The sequence below is a fragment of the Pezoporus flaviventris genome, unplaced genomic scaffold (assembly GCF_033815535.1).
Source record: "Pezoporus flaviventris isolate CSIRO_AGI_PZ_B2104156 unplaced genomic scaffold, CSIRO_AGI_Pfla_v1 ptg000020l, whole genome shotgun sequence".
NCBI lineage: Eukaryota > Metazoa > Chordata > Aves > Psittaciformes > Psittacidae > Pezoporus > Pezoporus flaviventris.
The window spans coordinates 3,915,299-3,939,312 of NW_026892568.1; the positions used below are offsets into that span (position 1 = coordinate 3,915,299).

The following is a 24,014-nucleotide window of genomic DNA, read 5'->3' on the forward strand; positions in this document are numbered from 1 at the left end:
AAATAAGTATTTGACACAAAAATCTAAATTATAAACTTCATCTGCTAATGAAAAGAAGCTGAGAAAATCTACAGCTTTTAAATTATCTTTACTGTACTTTCCCCAATTACAGACTAGAAAATGCTATCGGTACCTAATGGTTAAGCATACCAGTATAAGAGAGAAAGACCATCAAAACGCTCTGGTTCATCTTCATCTCCTGGTGAGAGCAAAGACATTCTTCAGCACAGCAGCAAAGGCAGTGACAAAGCAACCAAAATACACCCGAGGTTTCCAATTCAGCCGGATACAGGGTACGTGCAGGACAATTTCTGCTACTAAAGAAAACCCCAAACAGACAGAGCTCGAGACGAGTGTCTCTGCCTACTTAATCTGCTCTGAAACCCTCTGCGTCACATGGACTAATTCACCTATCAAGGTAATGTTTACTTTTTCTCTCTTTCAAATGGAAATGTATAGCAATTTTAAACACTGATAAATGCAAAGGAGAGAAAATTGCCTTGCACTTGGTACGGCTGTGATTATAGAGTCTCTATCCAGCAGCTGAAAGCAAATGCAGTAATTAAAGCAAACTTATTTTCTCATGTGCTTCCAATAGTTCATTTAGACACTCCCTCCAAACAAGGTCAAAAGCAGTAACTCATGACCTTTCTAAAGCAATCTTCCTAGCAGACTGGATTATGTACATCCACACACAAAAGGGAAAGCCAGCAAAGTAGACAGACTGAAAGCATTAATGAAACAAATGCCAACATGCTATTACTTTACATTCTCAATCACAGCATTCACTTGTGGCATGCTTTAATCTGGTTTTTAGAACTTCAATATTCAACAGTCAAAAGATAGCACAGAAGTTTTATATTTTCTCTAGAAATGGAAGCTGATACATGGTCTTGGTGGGTTTTTTTTTTGTGAAATCAAATAAAAATGGTGAATTTATATCATTACACTGAGCATAATCCAGGTGATAAAAATATATACCACTGTTCCCAGAGGTAAGACTCTCTTCTGATCTGAGGCTGGCTCTGTCAGAGATGTGAGTATCTTTAGGAGATCTGAGCACTCGACATCAGCTCTGTTAACTGCTATTTCCTTCCACGCTTGCACCAGAACACGCACTCCCATTACTCCCCCTCTTTCAAAGATCTTACAGAGATTGCAGTTTAAAAAGAAAGCCAAACATTCTATCTTCACCGAGTTTCAGTAGAAAGGGAGTAACCCTGTGATGAGACAGCATCTGTCAGCGTCTGGAGCTGCACAGCAGGACAGCTCGGCTATGCCAGGAATGCACACACTGAGCTCAGGCACCTTCTTCTGTTTTAAAGTTGTAGTGACTGTGGTTTCATTCTGAGCAAGATCTGTTTGCTCAGGTGATGTGCTGTGTAGTGTTCAGTCCACTCTGAATGCCTGAGGTAAAGAAGGGTGAAGCGACCCACCACAGATGAAGGAGCAAAGCAGTGGTAGAAGTGGGGAATATGAAGCAGCCTCCACAGTTCCCAGAGTGTATAGAGCTCCACTGGACTGCTCACATCCATTCAGTGAAGAAAATCTGACCCTTTGTAAACTTTTCTCCATCAGTTTAACCCTGTTGGCATCACAGTCTGATATGAAAGAAAAGCTACTGATATTCCAAGGACCGTGATCAATTAGATGTGTCGCAGGCCAGGTTACAGAACATAAAATGCCAACAGCCTTTTTCCGACAAAACTGTCTTGGCAGCAGAGGAATTCAGTCAGTGGTATCAGTATGAGGAACATTCATCAAAACAAATCACTCAGACCAATACAACTTATTCCCAGAGATGTGCTTTCTGCAACAGAAACGCACCCACCACCCACCTCCCATTAAAAGTACAGCTCCGGGCTATGCTTTTCCATCATTAAGCAGCAAAAACTTAGTTTTATTAGACCAGACATGACACACTTCCAAACAATTTAAGCACATATAAACTAGAATTAAGCTTATTGCTCTCAGCCCTTTTTATTAGAGTTATTATCAGTAATACATCACTTGTTCAAACAACTGCTCCTCCATCCCTCCTTCAATGTAAACGATACATACTGAACTCACCCCCAAAGCTTCAGTCCCTCTTTACCTGAAAATTCTGCTCCTGTGCTGCTTTTAGTGTTTCTAAAGGTCTCATATAGAAAAATGGTATCGCTGCTTCTCTTGCAAGTTCCCTTCCATTCAAGAACATACTCAGGGGAACAGAAATTACTTCTTCCTTCCAGAAAGATCTAGGAATACTGTAACAGCTTCAAACTCCATAAAATCTAGTATCAGTAAGGCTAAATTTTCAAGAGACATCATTTGTTACTTTATGCAGCAAACAAACTGGGACCTGTTCTCAAACAGCCAGTAAACTATTCTATTCTGGCAACACTATTACGACTCGCCTTTCCCAAAGGAAGTTTTGTAATGCTTTAGCAACTGAGACAGATTACAGGAGGATTTATCATGACAGAAAGATGTGCAGAATCTTCAGAGCCACGATTCACGAGATCTTTGTGTTATAAATACAACAAAGGTCTGTTACAAAAATCCTGTACAAGTCAATCATACCTTTCAGGTTCATTAACCCTAAACGGGTTATGGTATTAAGGACGACAGCCAAGAGAACGCTGTATCGTACGGTGTGAGCAAACACTGCTGATCTATCCAAACCCGCCAATTATGCAAAATACATTTTGCTGATTAGGTCATAAAGATTAAAAGAAAACACATGTCATTATATGGCAATTGTTAAACATGAAAAAAGGCTTGAGCAACACTGCAATTGGAGGGAGGCATGAATGGTTTGGGGCTAAGCCCTTGTGTAGAGAGGAAAGGTATTATTTAAAGTTTAGGTAAACCTCAATTAACATATAACCATGTGCATTCTTGAAGCATTGTGCATTGATACTGTCTCCCAGAAAATAAATAGGTATAGAAAATGATAGTCTTCCACCACCATGCAGCTGAAGTGCAGTTATATGCACCTTTCATGCATCTCTTACACTGGAATTCAGTGCTCTAGTACCTATTCATATAATGCACCTTCCACAAGTGTGGCAAGTCACAGCTGTTTTGTAGCTGTATCTTTTATCACATTCCCTGCATTTCCAGCAGAGGAGTGTTTGCTTCCCAGTAAAAACCAAATGCACTTTTTCACTATTTTGTGGATTTATTTAAAAAAAAAAAAAACTTATTTATGAGGTGGCATAAATCAAAATCTATGCCGAACTGTTTGACAAAGCTTTTGAATACCATTTGCTGGATTCTATTGCACAAGCACAGCAAACACGATAGTCCAGCAAGAGCTGCCTGTGCCTGTTTGTAGTTAAGGTTTTGATGACAGTGTTGGCATGGTTAGTTAGATGTTTGGGAGTTAGGATTTTAAATCACACTGAATCCATGTCTGCCACTTCGAATCCGATCCAGCTTTTAAGTGGATAATATTACAGTTTAGGGAATTAATATAATTACCATTTAATATCCCATAGCACTGATAAAAACCAAGGTGGTTCCAAAGCACTCCATACAAAATATTAAAGCATGCAGAGTATTCTCAAAAAGTAATGCATTTTCATACATAAGCTCTATGCAATGTCTTACATTACTGTAGGTGCCCTAGATGTACAAGCGAGTCATTTGCTATGTACTTTACAAATATGTTTTCATAGCTGGAGAAGCATCGAGGAATTTCTATGCAGGGTTCTATCTCTACAGAACCAGCTCAAACCAAGTGCTGATTAACTTAATGAAAAGCTTCAGAGCTATTTCCTCACTTTATGTGTAAATTCACTGGTGTTGGTATTAGCTTTTCCAAGAGTTTGCTTCAGGCTGTTTCAATAACAAAGCTATTTTATCAAAACAAGATCCTACTAATGAAACTGCAGATTACAACCCAGCAATGGTACCCCTGTGTGTGTGCATAAGGGGATAAAAGTACTTACTTTTCATCTGTATTTGGTAGGGGGTCTGTACTGGACATCTTCTTAGGCGCACTACTTTTGTTAAAGATCAAAATGAAGGATTCTGACACAGGTAGCTCTGGCTCCTAAGCAGGATAATAACTGCTGAAAGAAAGGAGAAACCACTTCTTGAAACCTACAGGGCAATGTTTATTATCAGACACTGATAACTATTCTTGTTTGTTACTGACCAGCTGAAAGCACATACTCTTCATCACAAAGAACATACACTTCATCACTGAAGAAAGGAAGCAGTTAACTCAGGCTGCACTACATATTGTACCAAAACTTCTGACATCTTAACTTCCTCTTCATTTATGAGACAGGAATTAGGGTCAACCTGAACCCCATGTGATTAAAATCTAAGAAATGAAATAGCTGAGATTACAACTCCAGGATAAATCAGTGTAACTGCTAAAGACAAAGCCAATCTATTTCCAGGGAAGGTTACTTGGGGAGGGAATCTTGTTTTGAAGATGATCGGGTGTTTGTGCCATGTTTTCTCCCTTTTTTAAACTTAATGTCTAGTGTTTGGGCCTATGGAATTCTCACGTGAAATATGTCAGACATAGGCCAAAACACATGGAAAATGGGGTTACTCACCACTAATGTAGCAGAAAACAGCAATTCACATTGTACTTTTATTAGTGCATATGACAGGGTGACAAGAAATACAACCCTACATGTACTGAGCTATGATCATTTGAAAGATTACTGCAACAGTGCTAATGCAAAATTACCCCTTTGCATCAGTAGCAAAACCTCATGAGCCCTCACACGACCACCAACCAGGAAAAATCACTACTCCTAAGACATGATACAAGCAGGACAAGGAACTCTCTGAACAATGCACAGGCAGAAGGCAGCCACAGGTGCTACTGGCACCAGTGGTATGCTACAACCTGGGCTGAAATACAACAGCCTCCCTGGGTGCACAGTGCCAGCCTCCATAAAAACCCACTGAACAATTCCTGCTGTATTTCTGCATGAAAAAAAAAACAGGGGGAAGTTCACTTTGGAATAGCACAAGTTTTTCTGCAGTAAATGTTTCAGATCTGTTGCTAAAGGGTCTGCAAAAAAACACCGTTTAAATGGAGGAGACCACACAATATCGCTTCATTCTGGGCTTTGTGATCCTCTTATTCAGCACATCTAAATGGTAAAAGAAGTGGTACCAGGAGCAGCAAAGGCACTGAATGATTCACGTTACTGCAACCGGCACAAGAGAAGAGCAGCAGCGCCCTGAAGCAGCAAACTCGAGCACTGCTACGGCAAAGTTTGTTCTAGCGCAGGGGCCACCTGTCCCGGTGGCTGCTGTTTGCAATCGGTCTCAATCACTGCAGCGTGTCAATACCTGTGCCTAAACAAAACCAAATCCTTACACCCTACAGAGCGAACCTGAACGGGGAAACACCGGTGTCAGCGTCCAGACAACAGCGGGAAGACGAAGGGATGGAGTCTCCTCTCCCTGTTGGTACCCCGCAGCAGTGCCCGCTCGCTCTCTACACACAACGCTCGGTGATGAGGCGCCTCAACACCTCCCTTCAGGGGAAGGCGAAGGAGACTTCACCCCCGCCTGTCCCGCGACCGCCGCCGCCGCTCCCCGCCGCAGTGACCCCTCTGCGGTACCCGGGCAGGACCCACCGCTCCCGGCCGCGCTTCGCTACTGGCAGAGCTCCGTCGGCCCCGGCGGCAAACAAAGCCGGTCCGGGGCCCTCCGGTCCGCACGGCTGCCACCGTTACCTCGATTCGCTCAGCGCCGCCCGAGGCAGGGACAGAGCGGCCGCGGCGGGACCAGGGCGAGCCCTCAGCGCCGCGGGAGGGCGGCGCACGGCAGCCGGGCGGAGGCCCCGGGCCGGCCCCACGCCGCGCCGGGAGCGCGCACTCACCGCGTCTCGCGAGAAGAGCCGCGCGCGCGCGCGCCCCCGAGCATGGGGCTGTGCGGGTGGGGCTGGGCGCGCTGCGGGGCGCTGCGGCTGCCCGGGGGCACGGGCCCGCTGTGGGCGCTGGGGCTGGGCCGGGTGTCCCCGCGCCTGGAGGGGAGGGCTCGGTGCGGGGCCCGCGGGCTGCGGAGCTCCAACCCCTTCACCCGCAAGCAGGAGGAGGAATGGCGGCGCCGGAACCGGTCGGCGCTGGCGTACATCGCCGCCGCCGCCGTGGGCATGGTGGGCATGTCGTACGCGGCCGTGCCGCTCTACCGCCTCTACTGCCAGGTACCCGGGGCACCGCGGCCGGCCCCTGCCCCGTCCCCAGAAGGGGCGCGCGGGGCTCTCACTGCTGCTCTCTCTGTGCCAGGCCACGGGCATGGGCGGCACGGCGGGCGCTGGGCACAGCTCGGAGCAGATCGAGAGCATGCGGCCGGTGAGGGACCGGGTCATCAGGGTCACCTTCAACGCGGACGTGCACTCCAGCATGCAGTGGAACTTCAAACCGCAGCAGAGCGAGATCTTCGTGAGTGCCCGCGCCTGGGGTGCCAACACCTCGGTACCCCCTCCTTGGGGCCGCACAGGCACCGGTTTGTGGTCCTGGGCCCTGGTTTGGGAAACCACACTGGGATGCTCCTGGAGTGCTCCTGCTTCAGCACTGTGGTGGTGCGGGTTGGGAAGGCAGGGCCAGCCTCTGCTACTCGGGCGGGACTTGGTGCCTCTTACCGTAGTGTAATGGAAGCGTAGCTGCTCCCCTGCCATCCCATCAGGCTGCCAAACCCCAGCTGCTGTCACAAGTGTATCACTTTATATATACACAAAATACATACACCGAAATTATATACACAAAAGTATATACACCATAAAGGATGTGTATTTGGTATATGTTTATATGCATAAAATGTGTGTGTATATACATTTAAATCTGTATGGTGTAGCCATATATCTAAACCTCTTCTTGCTTCTATCCTTGTAGGACTGGTTTGATTTTTGTAGTCTAACCTTACCGTTTAAAAATAGCTCTTAATGAAAACTCTCAGAAGGAATTACACTTCTCAATTGGTTTCAAAGTCCAGCTCAGAAAGAATAACCTCAAATAATAAATGTACATCCTATATAAATCTGAAAGCCCTGTGTGCTGCTAAACTGCTCAGAATAATCAAAGTCTTGCTGGCAAACTGGTTAAGATCAAAAATGCACACATGTAACATTATTGATGCTGCATTTGATTTTGAATGGGGGTGAACTGAATAAGCAGAATGTTTGTAAAGTAACCAAACTGACCCAGCAAAGAGAAAAACAACTAATTCTGGCTGAAGTCTGAAGAACTCTGTTTGAGGGGTGCAATGCTGTGGTATATTAACAAAAACAGTACCACTGTGCAATTGCTTCATACAGGTGGTGCCAGGAGAAACAGCACTGGCCTTCTACAAAGCGAAAAACCCAACTGACAAACCCATAATTGGAATCTCTACGTACAATGTAATACCCTTTGAAGCAGGACAGTACTTCAATAAGATACAAGTAAGTGTGAACAAAGTAAAGATCACATTTTCCTCTATGTGACTGAGAATTTATGACTCTCATTTTAATCCTGGATCCATTTCTAGTGCTGAGCATTTTGAGAAGATACCTTGATTTTACCAAATGCCAGCACATGAGTTCAGCTTTAGTCATTCTACCTTAACAATAAGCTGCAGCACACATCTGATTCGAGTGGCTCCTAAATAACAGGGTATTTAGTAGCCATGCACTGGGGCAGGTGGCAAGGACGTGAGCCAGCCTGGCCCCTTTGCACCTGAGGACACTTTGTTCAAAGCTCATTTTGTTCCCCTGTAACACAGAAGGAACAGAATTGCTGTCTTGTTGCTCATAGGGTTGATCCTTCCCAGGATTATAGGGGTGTACGGGGAGTAGATTTTGAAAGATAAAGCTCTGTCACGTTGGCAGAGATGAAGTTTACCATAGCTAGTGTTGTCTAACTATGTTTTTTCTTTCCACCCCATGCAGTGTTTCTGTTTTGAAGAACAACGACTAAATCCTCAGGAGGAAGTGGACATGCCTGTCTTTTTCTACATTGACCCAGAATTTGTCGAGGACCCTAAAATGGCTAAAGTTGATTTGATCACTCTCTCTTACACCTTTTTTGAAGCAAAGGAAGGACAGAAGTTACCACTTCCTGGGTATCAGTAACAGGCAGTCTCTACACAATTCAACTTCTGGTACCTCATTACCAGTTTAGACCATTTTTCCATGGAAGGAAGAACTGTGGGAATACTGTGTGGTATGAAATTATGTTATTAAACCACCATGGGCACATGCTGCTCTTATGAAAGGATATATTTTTATTAAAAAAACAAAACAAAAAACATCTGTAGTTGGATTATTATTTCTTAGGGATGAGTATTTCTTCATCAGACAATAGAAGGGAACACTATTGCTCAGAGAGGAACAATCAGTACTGTGAGGCAAATTTTTAAACCCAAGTGTAAAATGAGATCTTCATTTAAACACAATTCATTAACCACCTAATACTGCATTTCTGCCTCTGAAGAGTAACTTCCATGTAAGCTACTTGATAAAAAACAAAATCAGCTCATGAACTGTCAAAGCTGAACAAAGACTGCATTGCTACATAACCCTCCCATGGCACAGAAGGTTATAATGATTCAGAAGGTGACTCTTGAGTTAGTACTGCATCAGTAGTTCATTTGGTAAGAGCAGACTGTTATCATCTGAATGAGGAAGAGTAGATGTAAGTGCATCAAATCTGTGGTATGGGTTCCATTTAGAAATGCCACCTTCAAATTTTGATGCTGTGTTCAGTTCAGTACACTGGGCACCTCCCCACCAGTGTATGAAATGCTTTGAAGGGAAAGGTGGTACCTGAACAACTACTCTACACTGCAGCCTAAATTAGTATCCTAGGAGTCTCAAAACCCCAAAGGAAATCAACCTCATTTTAAGTCCAGCAGTGTTATCAGTTGTTCAGAGGTACTCGTAGGGGCTCTCTGTACCATCACAACATGGAAGTCTATATTCAGGTAACTTGGTCATTATCTTGGGGTAGGGATAATAACCGCTTATCATAGCTTTGCAAGTGAGGAGGGAGTTGTAGAGCAAGTTTAAAATGACCTCTCATTTTCAGACAGGAATGAACCTTGGCCCAGTACATCACCTGCTGGGCCAGTTCTTTCTACCCCTTTCAGCAGATGAGAGCTAATAAAATAAGGCTAATGTTGGTTTGTTTGGACACTAAGAAGGCAATGTGTATATCAGAAGTAACCTGCAGTTACTTCAGTCTCAGTTATGTTTGCATACAATAATTTAAGTGTGTTAAGTGGATACTACCTCTAAAATGCATGACTTTAAAATGCACCTAATGTACTTATTAGGTGATTAAATAGATTCTGGATTATATTCCTGTCACATCTGCACTGTAGTAAAGTTTTAAAACTTCATTCTTTCATCTTTCTAAACCATTTTATCTAGCAGAACACGTGGAGGCCACACAAGGGACATAGATCTGTATGAATGAGCTTTAAAATCTATGATTCCAGTTATGCTTCAATAAGAAAACCCAAGACAAATTTTCAAATCCAGGCTAGAAAAAAACAATTCTTACCTGGGTTGCCTTTAGTTCATTGCCTTTTTTGAAGCTGAATGGATTACAACAGTTCTCTCACATTGCTTTATTCTGGCCACATGTTTCAGGAGAACAGGAGCGTCCTCCCTGGCAAGTGCCAGTCCCCTAAAAACTTAGGTTCCCCCCCCCCCACAGAGACTGAGCACATTCCAACCATCAAACAAGATCCCTGACCTCAGTAATCAGCCAGTTCCCTGCCATCTATCTATGACCATTTTACTTTACACATGGAAAGTTCAGTTCACAATCATCCACTATGAATCACCGCACTGAAATAACCTTTTCTGTTATGCTTCAGTGTCCCAGGGTTTTACCAGTAGAGCTACGCTGTAGGTGAAAAACTGATCCACCTCAAATCCCATTGTTCAGCAGTTTTCTCAGCCTGCTGTCCTCACCATTGCAAATAATACAAAAAAATAATAAGATACTTCAAATATTATCTACATTTGGTATTTCATGGGATACTCATGCAAAAACTCAGACATGAGGGGGTTAACTTTTCAGTAAGGATTTCATTTTATTTGGCATTTTATGCTACAAAGTTGCAGAACCAACTGAGAATTCATCACTTAAATCAGTTTACATAGTGAACGTGTAAAATACAGTATTTCACAACCCCCCCAGCTTATCAGCTATGAACACCAACCAAGTTCTCAAACTTTATATCAATTATAAATTCAGAGAACTATACCTGTTAAAGTGCACATTTTACATTCAGCATTAAAATAGATAAGGCACTTTAATTATTAAGGTAATTGTTATTAACAGGGTTACACAGTTCGATTAAACAGATAACCACTGCTCATCTGCATTGTAGATGACTACTTTTTCCTTCACCAGAACCACCTCTGCAGGGCAGGAACACTGAAAGAAATTACTCATCCCTCTCCAATATTTACTGAGTAAGTAAGAGTAACAACAACAATGGAACAAGCAGGGGTTTTTCTGTTCTGCTCATCATGGATGACAGCACCTCAAGTCCCAGCTCAGGTTCTTATGAAGACAAAAATCCAACTATATTGTGGGCTTGTACGAGGAAAAAACCTGTATTCAGAATATGAATGTAGGAGAGTTAACACTGTATGTCTTCAGACATCTATCAGCATCCTACATACCAAAGCCCCCTTTAAACTTTTAGTGAGGTAAACATAGACAGCAATGAGGCCGAAACAGAAACTAGGTTCACAGATTCTGTAAACCTAATATCCTTTTTGTTTGTGTCAAGAGTTACCTGATACACAGATAAATTTGGAAAATCATATTTTAAAGGCCCTCAAAATGCTTGAAAAATAAATCATGAAAGTCACCTTGAAGAAGACACAGTTGAACACTGAGGACAAGTTATCAAGGTGCAGAACTATGTAACACTTCAACTTCCACACAGCTCAATAAACAAGTACTGGAATACTATGTCTAAACACAAAACCTGTTCTGTTATGCACTTCTATGTTACAGGAAGCACTGCACAGGGCCAGCATCAGAGAATAACCTGCGTTCAGCCAAAGACTTCACCTCCACCTTCAGCATTCAGTATTCTTTTTAGCTTCCGCCTTCAGCACAACATCAATTTCTTCATAAACAGCTCTGAAAGAAGAGGAACAGGGCAACTCCAACATCACATTTGTTCCACCTTGACAAAGTGCACCAACAAAACCATGAACTGCCAAGAACGTGTAGCGTTTGCCTGACGGAGCAGCATCAGCTGCAGGATGCCCAGGTTTCCATGGAAGCAAGGAGCAAATCCTATGGTGTGTCTGTGACAATACATTCTTTTGATGAGATACCTTTGGACGTGGTCACTTTCACTGAAATAAATTTGGGGAGTGCAAAATGCAAATGGCAAAAGCATACTGTGTGCTGTGCACTTAAAAAGAGAAACCTTTGATCAGATTTTTCTACATCAGAATTCCTCAGAAATAAGTTTTGTGTCGATGGCTCAAATTTTCTACAATTTACTGGTACAAAAGGAGAGTTCTGCCATCAGTTTAGTTTTGTATTTATTTTCTATAACTGGAGAGGATTTTATGAGACTGTTTGACTCGGCATCACTCCACCATTTTTACAGATGCTGTTTAATGAACACATAGGAACTTATTCCTTAATTGGTCATGCCAGAAATACTGGAATAAAATGTACAAAACACAGCCACTCTCATTTACATTAGCAATCCAGTTGGTCACCCAACTCAGCCTAAATAGCATGATGTGTTTTCTCATTTAGAATAAAAAGCCTTCTTGCCTTCGGCACCTAAGACAACTGTATTACTAGCTATTGTAAAAGTTACTTACTCAGTAGGAGCCAAGGGATCAAACTCCATTATCTCATAGTAATGAGGTGATTGTGCCTTGTTCTTTGATGCAGCTGAAGAATAAAGACAGGCAGATAAAATACAGATTTAAATGTAAATGAAAAGCACCCTTGCTGCATGTTACTTTTGTGTATCTTCCTGAAAGTAGCAGATTATCTCTTATGAATCTAGCTGCTTATACACAGATATGTGTAGGAGAAACTATGGGTAATATGATATTTCATCAATGCTTGTTGCACCTAGTCTTTAACAGCCATTACGTAGCCCTTAAGTTCTAACAAGAAAAACAATTTCTGTAGAAGCTAGGTGGTCTGCAGTATGTATTACCTGCTGCTGACAGTCCATTTGATGGTGTAGTTTGTCCTGGATTCAGAGGCACTGGGCTTAAGACAGTCGCCAACTAAGGACATCAAGCAAAAGACCACATAAAGAGACTCTTCTATGAGAACTCGTTTGACTTAACTTCCACACCTGTTGACTTATCATTGGACTCTATCACATAAATTCTAAGGCCAAGAGTAATCAATCTTATTAATCTTGATTCTGCACACAAACATCAAAACATCTTTTAGCGTTATCTACAGCACAATTGTATAAGGTACTTCTGTGTAATTTGTTACCCTACGCAAAGGCCACAGTATTCACAATACAGGTATCTGCTTTTACTTGTGGTTTAAAGTAGGGAATATGCACATGAGCTTGAGGACTGCTTCTCATCTTTTCTGTTTCATGCTGTCTACCACAGGACAGCATGAAATTCCTAAAATTGCTTCAAAGCCCCTTCATCGTATTCTTTTGTTTTTTAATTCATATTCATTTTGTGTTGTGTTTTTTTAATACCTTATTTGAGAGAGGAAATACACCAGAGTAACATAATGGCAGCAGGAGGAGTTCTCAGCTTGCTTCACACAGCAACAGATTAAACTCAAATAATAGAAGAACTGCTTTCTGCAAACTCCCCTGTGATTATGTTGGACCCAAGAAAATATACTTCCATATTAGCATCTGTGGTATCAAGAGTGGAAAGTTGGCCTGGTCACCAAATAGAGAGTCTTCACTGACAGAGCAGAGCCACAGAAGATACCTTTGTATCCCATTTGGACAGCAGTCAGGGCAAATCCTAACAGTTTTCATTCTGACAGTTGCCAGCAGAGAATGATTATTCTGAACATGAGCACTACTCACGTTGCTGTATGTGTGCCCAGCTGGATCACTGACACTATTTTTTGATGCTTCAGTTGCAAATCTAGGAGAGAGTAATACAACACATTGGCAGTAACTGAGAAACTATTAAAACTGTACATTCTGATTGTTACACTGTTTTTTAGCTGGTCTGTCTTTACCTTATGTCACAACTGAGAGCAGAATGGGCGGATGGGCTAGTGTCCCATTCACACTGAAGTTAAGGAACTACAAGGACACCTCTCATCTTGAACTATTCTTACTGACCTGTACAATTCATCTGTTTATCCCTTTCAGTGCAGCATTGGCAACACTCAAGCACAAAGCCCTAGGTATCTCAAGAATATTCTGACTGTTGAGATGAATTCATGTCTATGACGAAATGGTGCTGCAGGTGTATTTTAAGCATGTTAAGCAATGTCTGGCATACAGGTAGTTTTCACTTGTTTTAATGAACTAATGTGTAAAAGTAGAAAATCTTTTTTCTACAGGGCTTTCTATAGACTCAGAAGATGAATTGTGGAGTACTGATACCTTTGAAGATCTGTTGTCTGTTACCATTTCTTGATAAGAGATTACTCACGGGAATTGCTGAGCTAAATCTAGCTGTGGATAAATTGATGGACGATGCTTGGTTTTGTCTTCAGAGCGTGCAGATACGCCATCTGAAATTCAAAGTGGTAATTAACGATCGCTTAAACGTTATTAAGCAAATGTTAGTTACTTGTACTATGAACACTGAAAGGGCAAAGTTTTGTTTGGAAGGCACATAAAGTGTCTGAAACAAATTGCTGTTTATAACATGAAAGGCAAAATTTGAATAACTAAGAGGAGTTTTTGGATGTAATATATTTATCTCCTTAAAATGTCAGAACAAAATCAGTAGTGCTGTACATTGTAGATACCACTTAAAGCTTCTTTCACTACCTCTAAAAGATTAAAATAGAATTATAGGCATTCATTCCTGGAGGGACATTCACACCTTTAATTTCAGTATTATGGACTCCCCTCGAGCGAATAAAGGAGGGGCTTCTGTAAACAGTCATGAAGGGTAGCAAACTTAGGGTCTTTACTCACCCCTCTAACTATGAAAGAAGTCTAAAGTTAGAGGAGATGAGTACCTTTCTCAAAGTGAACTGTTTCTAACACTCCTGAAAACTCAGGACATCAAGGACATCTGTGTTTCTTTTCTCCAGGTATACAGAATAAGCAATGACCAGACTGTTTTACAGGCTTCACTGTAACAGAAAACAGAGCATGTTCTCCTGTGCAAATTTATGTAATGGGGGGAAGATTATTGCTTCCACCATAAACAAATCACAGGCAACCTTATGGTAACTTACATTCTTTCTCCATGTACACATATCAATTCTCCTTTCAAGGAGATTTAAGGAGCAGCCTTAAAGTCAAGGGGTATCTTTGTTTTCTTTCTTATAAGGAACTTGGCTGCTCCACTGCTGGTGAAGCTTTAGGAAACCAACTGCAAGAGAAATATGCATCACTTACTATGGCCTGAAGGAGACGCTGCAGAGTCAATAAGCACCACTGCAGACACAGCAGATGGCAAATCCAAGGAGAGGTCAAGTAGATCACTTGAGGGAGCAGATGGTTGTTTCCTGTAGAGCTTAACATTTGAAAAGGAATAAAGTTTTCGTCTGAGTTGGTCTGGTTGGTTGGGTTTTTTAGAGGAACTTGTACAGCTTAAACAAATTGTGGTTTTTTTTTTTCCACAGAACATAAACCTTTAAAATCATAATATTAGCATTTTAAGTATGAGAGAATACCAGGATTTTCTCTCTCTCTCTCTGTGTGTGTGTGTGTGTGTGTGTGTGTGTGTAAGATAGCTAGTGAAACAAAAAGTGCTTCCCAGAGAAGATCAGTTTCAGCTATTTCAAGTTGCTAGTTCAAAAGATTAAGGAAAACAATTCTGAAGTAGGAAACAGAATGAACTCAATTCTAAAAAGTAACCATGAGCTTGTTTAATACAGGTTTGATATTGATCTTCTGATTGATCCTGTACAATTATTTTCATGCCTTTTATTTGTGTTACTGAGGTTTGGTACATACTTGGGAAATCGATTTGGGTAGGGAAAGTTCAAAATCACAACAGTGTTTCCTAGGACACAGGAAAGGGCTCCCTTTGTTTCCCATCTGAATGTGTTAGAATTAAAAATGTAGCCAACCAAAGATTTTAATAAACTCACATGCTTGAATCAGACAGGTTTGGTCACACCAGGTTAAAACTAAAGATGATGCATTTTAAACTTGGGGACTCCTGAATAATGAAAATGTACAGACTGCACCATTTAGGCTATTAAACTAATCCAACAAAGCATTCATCAAGCAAAACCATCCACCTGCATAACCAGAATGCAGTTACAGTGGCTTTTCAAGGAAAAAAAGATCATCTTCTACCTTTTTTTAATTGTCAGCTGTATTTCAGCATTCACCATGCAGTCATTTTCATATTGAGCTCTAAATGATGAGAGATTATGGCTTAGCAGAAACTGAAACATCTGCAAAACTACTCTGGGCAATATAATTAACAACCATAATTAGCAATCAATAAAGGATAGTCATTAAAGATTTGATACAAGCCATTATTCACAATTCAGAAAAAGATTTGACTCAGGGGAAAAAAACCCATCAGGAATAGCGAGTTCTAACAGTGTAACAGTATTTCAGTCTATAAAATGCCTGAGAACAGATGAAAAGAAACATGATGGCTCCTCATTTTGTAGATAGCAGATAGTAGTGCTGAGCTGTAGAGGTATTAAACCACCATTTGAATAGATCTCTCATTTTTCCTAACCAAGCTTCCATCTTAGATTTGACATTATTTGCTACTTCAGTTAAAAGAATCTGCATGAAATTCTACAAGTTAGACTTTAGAAAGATCAGTAGGATCTTTCTAAACAGCCCGTTGTCTCCTCTACTTCAACTAGAGGATAAAGTTCTGCATATATAAAAAGTGTATTTTTCATGATGAACAGAAAAAAAGAGTATTGACAGCCCAGCTGTTCATCTGTAGTTACTCACCTCTTCGCGCTCGCGTTGTATCCTCTGCTTCTCCAAAAAACGCACTCTGTTTCGGGAGAACCTGTTGAAGTTGCAGAGTTAGATGTTCATTCTTGCATTTCTGTGAGGTCATTCATAAAACTATAAACCAGGTACAATCAAAGTTTTGATTATCAAGGCTCCACAAGTGCCAAACAATCACTACAGGTGCTTTTCTCTGGGGCACTTGTCTCTGCACCAGACTCTTCCCCAGAGCTGTGGTCCTCCAATTACCTAAACTAACACCAACCAGCTTGTTCTTGGGCTTACTTTTGGAGACAGCCACCTGTTTCTTCCAAAATAAAACCAAGGCACAGCTGACAAAGTTTGCCTCTGTTCATGCCAGGGTAGTAAATATGAACACCCACTGTGCCAAACCTGGCTCCTTCTCACCAGAACACACTTCCAAAAGAGTCCCAGGAAACCTTCTGTCCTCAGTGGTCCCCACATTCCCTCATGCCATCTCAGGACAAACCACATGACTATTATGGTATGCACCCTGCTCATTACTTCAGGCATTTGTAAAAAGGGGGAAAAAAATCCACCTGCAGAAATATTTATGTACTAGGAGTAAGAACAGTGCTACACGGGGTCCAAAGGAGACCCAGCCAAGTGATATTCAGCATCCATAAGGTCACCCCATTTAAGAAATAAGAGCCCTGAGTGGTATGGCCATGAGACTGTCTATACAACTGCACTGGCTATTCAGGGTTACCAGACTAGCAAGGCTCACATAAGACAGTATAATGCAAGGAAGAGCAGAAGAAAAAAACCCAACTTTCCAACTGCAGAACATGAAATATTGATCTGAAATACAGGCAGAACATGGAAGTCGCTGAAGCCACTAGAGGGAGTCATTGTTACATCCATCCATGTTCATTGCACAACGGTGATTGCTCCGGATTTAATTTGGACTCCACATTAATAATGAGAAACAGAGAATGCAGCATGACTTGTCTTCAAACAATACACATAGTATGAAACAGATGCAGCTGGTTAAAATCAGTTTGTCCTTTACATATTTCATTGCGCAGAGGGAGTTCCACAGCACCAATCTTCTGCAGCAAACATTAACTGAATGCATTTTAATATTTAGCAACTCTCAAGTGCAATGAAACTGCACCCAGGAAGACTCATTAGGCTCCATTAAACCATACCATTGCAGTACTAAAAAGCTGTAGTTTTCTGTTCAGTCTCACTATGGCAAGCTAGTTGCTCCTTCAGTCACCAGGCAAGTCATTCATACGGTACTTCTTGAAGTGTACCCACAATCTGTACCTCATAGCTGAAGAAGTTCTTGGCCTTGCCAGTATTCATCCGTTGTAACAAAACCATAAGCCCGCATCTGATTTCAGTGGATTTACAGAAGCTAAAGACAATTCTGGTTTTGCTTTACTAAAATGAAAAACCTCCTAAAGCAAGAAGTGGTAACACAATTCTTCCAGGGCAGTTACTGTAAAATATGTCAGCACTGCTGTAGACATAAGATTTAAGGATAAATGAAAGCTAAATGTTGTCAAGATTAGGCCCAGTTTGTGCCACAACACTCAGAAGAATCAGTGATATTTTCAGCGCGGCGTTCAGAAAAGGATTAAAAAGAAAAGATGACTAAATTCTCTAAATCTGCTAAAAACCACTGCATTCAATGCAGAATGATTTCTAGAGCACATCTTAGCCATGGAGGAGATCAACTACTTAACATAGAAGGCTAACTCCTATTAAACCAGAATACTCTCCATGAGTATACTTGTAATATTTTGGGGGATAATACTGGAATTTTGGGTTTAAAAATTAATTTCAGTTTTGCTGGCACCCAGTCATGCTACCAATGACGTAATAGATAAATATATAGGATGTCAAAGCAAGCCTTCTGTTGCTTCCACGTGTGAAAGAAAAACATTTTCTGCTGTAAGATAAGTAGAACAGCGTGTTTCAATCTAGCTGAGAAAAGCAAGCAACTCTTAAGCATGCAAGGAGGCTACTCCATAGCCAGTTTCTGCAATAAAGCTGTCAAAGTTGTTTAGAAAGGAGAACAAGTATTCTTTCCTGGAAGCATATACACTTAGCAGAGATAAGGACTATCATCAGTACCAAGGGGCTTGTAGCAGACTGATGACAAATTCACTCTGTGCTACCAAAAAGGAATGTTAAATTCCTAAATGGTTTTTGTGTGCCTCCATCTGACTTCCTGTCTGTGCTGTAAACTTGTTTTACCCCATTCTAATGGTTTTCCATCTACCTTTGTTAATCACTTCTGAGGTGTTTGGGAGCAGGCAAATACATAGCTTTCTTATATTGAATCGCTTTCTTTTCTGGATTTAAGCGTAAAAATCTGTCTCCTTGTGGAGGATCAACATTAAATGTAAGGACTATCTGCATCTATTAAGGGCACTTACTCAGCGAAGATACCAAGTGTGAGGAGAGTGGCTATGTACTTACTTACCTCTCATGTCCCAGGAGGACATCATTCAGATCTTCATTTACTTGTATTAACTCAACTATCACATCTTCATTCTCCACTGTCACCAACAAATCCATGATCCTCTCCTGCATCATCCGACAGGTCTTATACAGTTTCTGCCCAAGGCAGAGGAAGAAAAAAAGAAATATATAAATCGTAACTGTGTCTCCCAGCTTGTCAGTTCTGTAGAAGAATGATAAGACACTTGAGCACTCCAGCCTCATGTGAAACATTCCCTAATTTACACAAACCACACGCATACCAAACATTGCAAATAGCATAATTTTCATGTCTTTGATCTCTGCAAGGCAGGTTGACAACTCCTATCATCACAACCAGCACTCCTACCCAATCCCTACCTCCTGACCCACCTTTGTTTCTCAAGATATATCTGTCTCTAAAGTCTAAATTACAATTCGCAAAATAACGAAGACCCCTCTGGGTGATGCAGAACAAATTTGATTTGATCCTGTTTGCAGCTGATTAAACTTAACAGGATACTTCACATGGATATAATGGTTGTGATCCTGCTCAACGTCTGCTTGAAGACAAGACAACAGTAATCAAAAAGATAGAAGTGCTCCATGACACCAGACTAACTATTCCCTTAAGTGGGAAAGTTTGGCAGCACTTAAATCTATTCACTTTTTGAGGACATAACACAAACCCAGCAGAATCAGATGATAGAATTATGAGTTTGTTGAACAGAATTCTGCCCTATTGCCAGTTGAAATAGAAGACAGTTTATTTATATTCCTCTCCACTGCAGATTTTGCATGCTCAAAGAAACAAATTCTTTAGCAACAGGAACTGCAACTCAAGCCAACATTTTTTGCCCCCCAGTGTGCATTTGCAAATGCTGGCTCTGTGTCAGGAAAAGAGGAAAAAAAGGGAGAAAATTACTCCATTTGCATAGTGCTATTCAGAAATTGCTCTGGTATTCTTTTCAAAGTGATTTTTTCCTCAAAACCCACATACTTCACATAAGTAAATGCTTTTATTTATGTAAAAAAACAGTTTTGCACCCCTTTGCTGAATCTGCAAAAGGATTACAGAGTACTGCACCTTTCAGCACTGCATCTTCATAGCCCAGGATAAAACATACACAAATGTATTCAGCTTAATGTCTGTAATTAAGTTTACAACCTCTGCAACTCCAGACTTTACTACCATTTAAAAAAATGTGTATTTCCTATGACTCCATTATACAGGCAGACCAGCTCCTTTGTAAATACCCATATTCAACACAGAAGAAATTGAGATACTTGTTTTTTGTAGCACGGATTTGCTACACTTTGCTCCTACCCACAAAGATTCAGGCACTCCTCTGTTCTGAAAGCTGGAGTTTTACAGCGGTGGATGACCAGCTGGAATAACAATCACCAGTGATGCCAATGAATTTGGACTAATTCTTACCAGCTGATGACCTGGACCCAAATTCTTGCATGTCCATCAAGTACATCTATTCACTATCCAGTACGAGTTTGTTACTCTTCCTTGCTGACACTGAGCTTCAGCTATTCTTTAACTACTGCTCCTGGTCAGCACATTATTTCAACTGAGATCTGCCTTGTCCAAAACAGGGTGGAGAAAGGGAGGAGCCTGGCCACTAATGAAGCTGCGGAACTGAAAATATGTTGCACTGATCAAGTTTACCCTGTTACAAGTTTTTATTGAGGGACTCCAGATAATCAGGACTGAAATTAATGTCTCCAGCTCTCTCAAAGGCTAAACAAGCAGTTTTTTTAATAAAGGACTTTGTTCTCTGACAACAAAAGCCTAATCCAAGTAGAGCCACAAACAAAGGGGAACATTAAACGCTGTTAAAGGAACAGGCTAGCCATGCTTCATGCTTTATACTACTCGGTGCACAGCAGAAAAGAACAGAAACAACAGTGAAATTAACATAGAAGGAATGAATTTTCAGTCACTCTCCCACAAATGGGAACTCCACACCCTGTCCTCAAGCTTTTGCCAACAATTTTATGACTGGGAGTGTCAATAAGAATCCACTGGTTTACTGTGGGCAACCTAATATGTGCACCCACATGCAGAAGGGCCACAGCAGGAGACAAGAAATCAAAGACATACTTTTCCTGTTTGCAACCAGAAACACTAGCTTTGTTATGGACAGGACAGAGTATATTAAACCAGTGCATTCTCCCACCATTAAGGCCAGTCTGCACCTTGGCAACCTCCTTGGTGTACTTCGCTACAGAAGTAATGTGCACAGAACAGCCATGGAGTAGCTGCCTAGGTGGCGTCCAGTGCTGGAACAACCTATGCTAAGCCCTTTAGTGTAGGCAAAGCAAGCCCTCTGCAATCTATTACAACAGCTATTTTGCCCGTGTAAAATGTCTGCTCTCCTCAGCCCCTCTTTTCGCAGGCTCTTCCTCTTTGGACTCGTAGCTCCACAAATCTCTGCAAGACGGACAGCGTTGGAGATGTGAGGAATTTCTAGGAGAGCAAAACCCCTGGAAAGATTGCAACCATCTCTTAATCTGTTACCTCAGCACTGCCTGTCATTAAAGATGTGAGACAGCAATGCCATCTCACCATATCTCACCTCCAGTTGTGAGCTAGTCCGCAAGTGGACACAGATGAACAGCACAACCTTGAAAGTAAACCAACCAATAAAGGTTTCTTGCAAAGGAAATATTCTCCACTGAGCAAGAGCACACTGAAGGCTTGCAAAAATTAGATCAACTCTCCAATACATTTAATGCTGACAAAGTACCCAAAATACTTCCTCATCATAGGCATTTGGAAGCAAGTTTAGAGACAGAAGGATGTGATAAAAGCTTTTTCAATTCTTGCAGATAACATGAAACAGAAAAATGTCCACTGACACAGGTCACTTGAAATGCTAAAGTAATAATGGATTTTTAGTATTTATAATAGAAAATACAGCACAACCAAGTAGAAGAAATCACAGAAAGAACATCTTCATGTTCACCATCAAATCTAAACTAGACTGTTGCAATACACTTCCTTCAGGCTACACTTTAAGAGCACGTGGAGTCATCCATAGCACAGCAAGCTCCCAGTCTTTGAGGTCACGCACTTAAAACCGATCCTTCATATTCTTCACTGCCTTTAAGGTACTGGTAATAATAAAGAGAGCACTGAAAACTCCAGGACGGATATGAGGGAGAGAGACTATGTTATCATCTATTTTCCCACAAGGCAACCGCGTTCAACTGGAATGTTCTCCGGGCTGTTTGACAGAACGTGCTTAACAGAGAACACTCCATTATGAAATTCCTTTGCCCTTGGAATTCCCTAGAGCTTCAATTTGCATTTCAAGCTGTATTGTCCTTTCCTGATTACATAGATGTCAGGGAAGGTGAAGGAAACAAGAGAAAGCTGAGCAAAACCAGTGACAGAAACCTGTTGTTGGTTTCCATTTGGCATTCTGAATCCAGAGGTTAAAAGAAAGGATATAACGCACTTTAAAATCAACTTTGATTAAACCAAACCAACATACCCCACCAATGAATTATCTTATACCTGTAAAAGATTCATGTCATCTGGATTTTCAGAGCCAGGGACATTTTCTTTCAGTATTGATGACATGACTCTCACATTTGTTTTTGCCATATCCAGTTCACTGTACAGTTTCCCAATCTGTTGAGGTCAACAGGACAGAATATTGTATAGGTGAAAAGAGCGAGCAGAATAATTCTTATCTCTAATATGTACTTTCTTCCCCATTAGGTATAATATAAGCCTCATTAGCATTATTTCACTCTGGTGATATACCATGAAAATGAATGGAATCAGCTCAGCTTTTATATGTGCAATCAAACTATGATCCAAGTCTGATAGTGCTATTAATTTTCCTAGCAGCTGATCCCTCTCACTAATGTTACTGTTACGCTTTTCAGTTAACAACAGGCCAAGCAGGAAGGAAACTGTTCTTTCCTACCTGCTTTTTGGAGCAGTTTCTTCACACAAGCCTTATACAAAAGTAAGTCTGGCTTTCTCACTTATCTTTGAAGTAACTTTCATCAACTTGCATGACAACATTGTTAAGACATCATTACGTACTCTCATACTTGAGTAAACAATTCCACTTTTTGGTTGGTATGCAGCCTGTCATTTATTGAACTCACTTCTGCCTAGTTTGCTTTGGCACACCATCACATAAAAGATCTTCAGGAAAATGAACCTGAAACTGTGAATATAGAGCTATGCTGCTTGAACTGATGGTCCCTTCACTGCATCTGGTGGTCCATATACCCATGCTGTTTAAATCACACATTAGCACTACATTTCAAATGGACCCACCATCCTCTAAACCTGCAGTACTGCACCTGATCAGGAGTCAACAACAGTGTTGGGCCTGTGGGAAGAGGCGGTGAAGGCTGTTTTGGAGGATTAGAAGAAGGTGGTGATGACTTTGTAGAAGGCCGAGATGAAGTCTGCAGAAAGACAAAAGAACAGAACTCAGGTTTAACAAAAGAATTGAGGGAGACATACTGATGAGAGAGCTACAGAACATCTTTGTCAGACCAGTGCTCACAGGGAATTTGTTGAGCAAGGTTCTATTTACAGGAATAAATCTAATGTTTTTTTTGTAATGAAATGAGTTTTGGAATTCAGGTACCTTTTAAATGGGTTTTGAAGCAAATTCTACCACGGAAAAAGTGGGAATGGTTAAGAACAGGCTAGCTCCTTGAGCTCTTAAGCTATCTAACAGCCAAGAGTCCTTCCCAAAGTGCCCCTGCAATTTTATAAGAAAGGATAGTTTAGAATGGAATCACACTTGGAAGCAGTGGAAAAGTTGGGAGCTAAAGTCTGGGTGTTTCCAGATAACAAACTATAAAGGCCTTATGGACTGAAAAGCTGGAGCGCTTTATCTGCAGAAGGCTTCACTTGCATGGCATTTGACTTGACTGTTGTAAGACAAAATAAACCCAAACCTAAAACCCCATGTGCAGAAGACTACACACATCCAAGTCCTTCACTTCCTAGAGAGTGAGGTAAAAACTGTGCTCAGGTCCAGTGCTGACGAGATCAGCAGAAGGTTTGCCACTGATCTGAATTGGTCCATACATGTGGTAGACACATATCATCTGTACTGTACTTGGTGAGAAAAACAATACTGTCTATTCAGAATGTTCTTCACACAGCTTGCTCAAACAACCTTTACATACATAAGCTTTTGTGCATTCCACTATCCAATCATCAAATCAAACTCAGGATAAATCCCAGTCATTCTTGTCTGCACTGATTACAGACATCCAATTCTGCAACTGCAATTGGCTGATGGTTTTCACATTCCCAAAACTCTTGTACAAACAGCTGGAGATACAGACAACAATCTCTTCTTATAGATTCCTACCTTCTTGGCTTAATTTTAAAGGTAGGTAACATTCATATTCTGAACAGCGTATGTTTCCGTAAAAAAATCTTACTCCTTTTAGTTGAGGCCTTCAGAAGTTGACATGTTTAGAACACTCAGCTCTCATTCATCCTG

General features: G+C 41.2%; 3 protein-coding genes across 10 annotated transcripts in view; 1 reads left to right on the forward strand and 2 right to left on the reverse strand.

Annotated features, from left to right (window-relative positions):
* STXBP4 (syntaxin binding protein 4) overlaps positions 1 to 4,085 on the reverse strand; it is a 66,211-nt gene extending 62,126 nt beyond the window's left edge. The window contains exon 1 of one of the 5 annotated variants that reach the window (XM_061455397.1): positions 3,936 to 4,085. In XM_061455397.1, coding sequence (XP_061311381.1) covers positions 3,936 to 3,973 — 38 coding nt within the window. In that variant the 5' untranslated portion in view covers positions 3,974 to 4,085. Of the gene's footprint in view, positions 1 to 150; positions 810 to 3,935 lie in introns of those variants that run through there. The other 4 variants (XM_061455400.1, XM_061455395.1, XM_061455399.1 and 1 more) reach the window with 4 other exon arrangements.
* A 1,786-nt stretch (positions 4,086 to 5,871) lies between these two features.
* Positions 5,872 to 8,197, forward strand: LOC133270322 (cytochrome c oxidase assembly protein COX11, mitochondrial). The gene is made up of 4 exons (XM_061455405.1): positions 5,872 to 6,166; positions 6,249 to 6,404; positions 7,277 to 7,402; positions 7,889 to 8,197. The coding sequence occupies exons 1-4, from the start codon at positions 5,885 to 5,887 to the stop codon at positions 8,069 to 8,071; spliced, it is 747 nt and encodes a 248-aa protein (XP_061311389.1). The 5' UTR covers positions 5,872 to 5,884; the 3' UTR covers positions 8,072 to 8,197.
* Positions 8,198 to 10,016: 1,819 nt separating this feature from the next.
* TOM1L1 (target of myb1 like 1 membrane trafficking protein) overlaps positions 10,017 to 24,014 on the reverse strand; it is a 30,314-nt gene continuing 16,316 nt past the window's right edge. For all 4 annotated transcript variants that reach the window (XM_061455403.1, XM_061455404.1, XM_061455401.1 and 1 more), the window contains 10 exons: positions 22,849 to 22,956; positions 22,043 to 22,159; positions 18,515 to 18,648; positions 16,054 to 16,114; positions 14,521 to 14,638; positions 13,598 to 13,679; positions 13,018 to 13,078; positions 12,160 to 12,232; positions 11,813 to 11,885; positions 10,017 to 11,108 (listed from right to left, as the gene is read on the reverse strand). In XM_061455403.1, the coding sequence (XP_061311387.1) occupies positions 11,045 to 11,108; positions 11,813 to 11,885; positions 12,160 to 12,232; positions 13,018 to 13,078; positions 13,598 to 13,679; positions 14,521 to 14,638; positions 16,054 to 16,114; positions 18,515 to 18,648; positions 22,043 to 22,159; positions 22,849 to 22,956 (891 nt within the window). In that variant the 3' untranslated portion in view covers positions 10,017 to 11,044. The remainder of the gene's footprint in view (positions 11,109 to 11,812; positions 11,886 to 12,159; positions 12,233 to 13,017; positions 13,079 to 13,597; positions 13,680 to 14,520; positions 14,639 to 16,053; positions 16,115 to 18,514; positions 18,649 to 22,042; positions 22,160 to 22,848; positions 22,957 to 24,014) is intronic.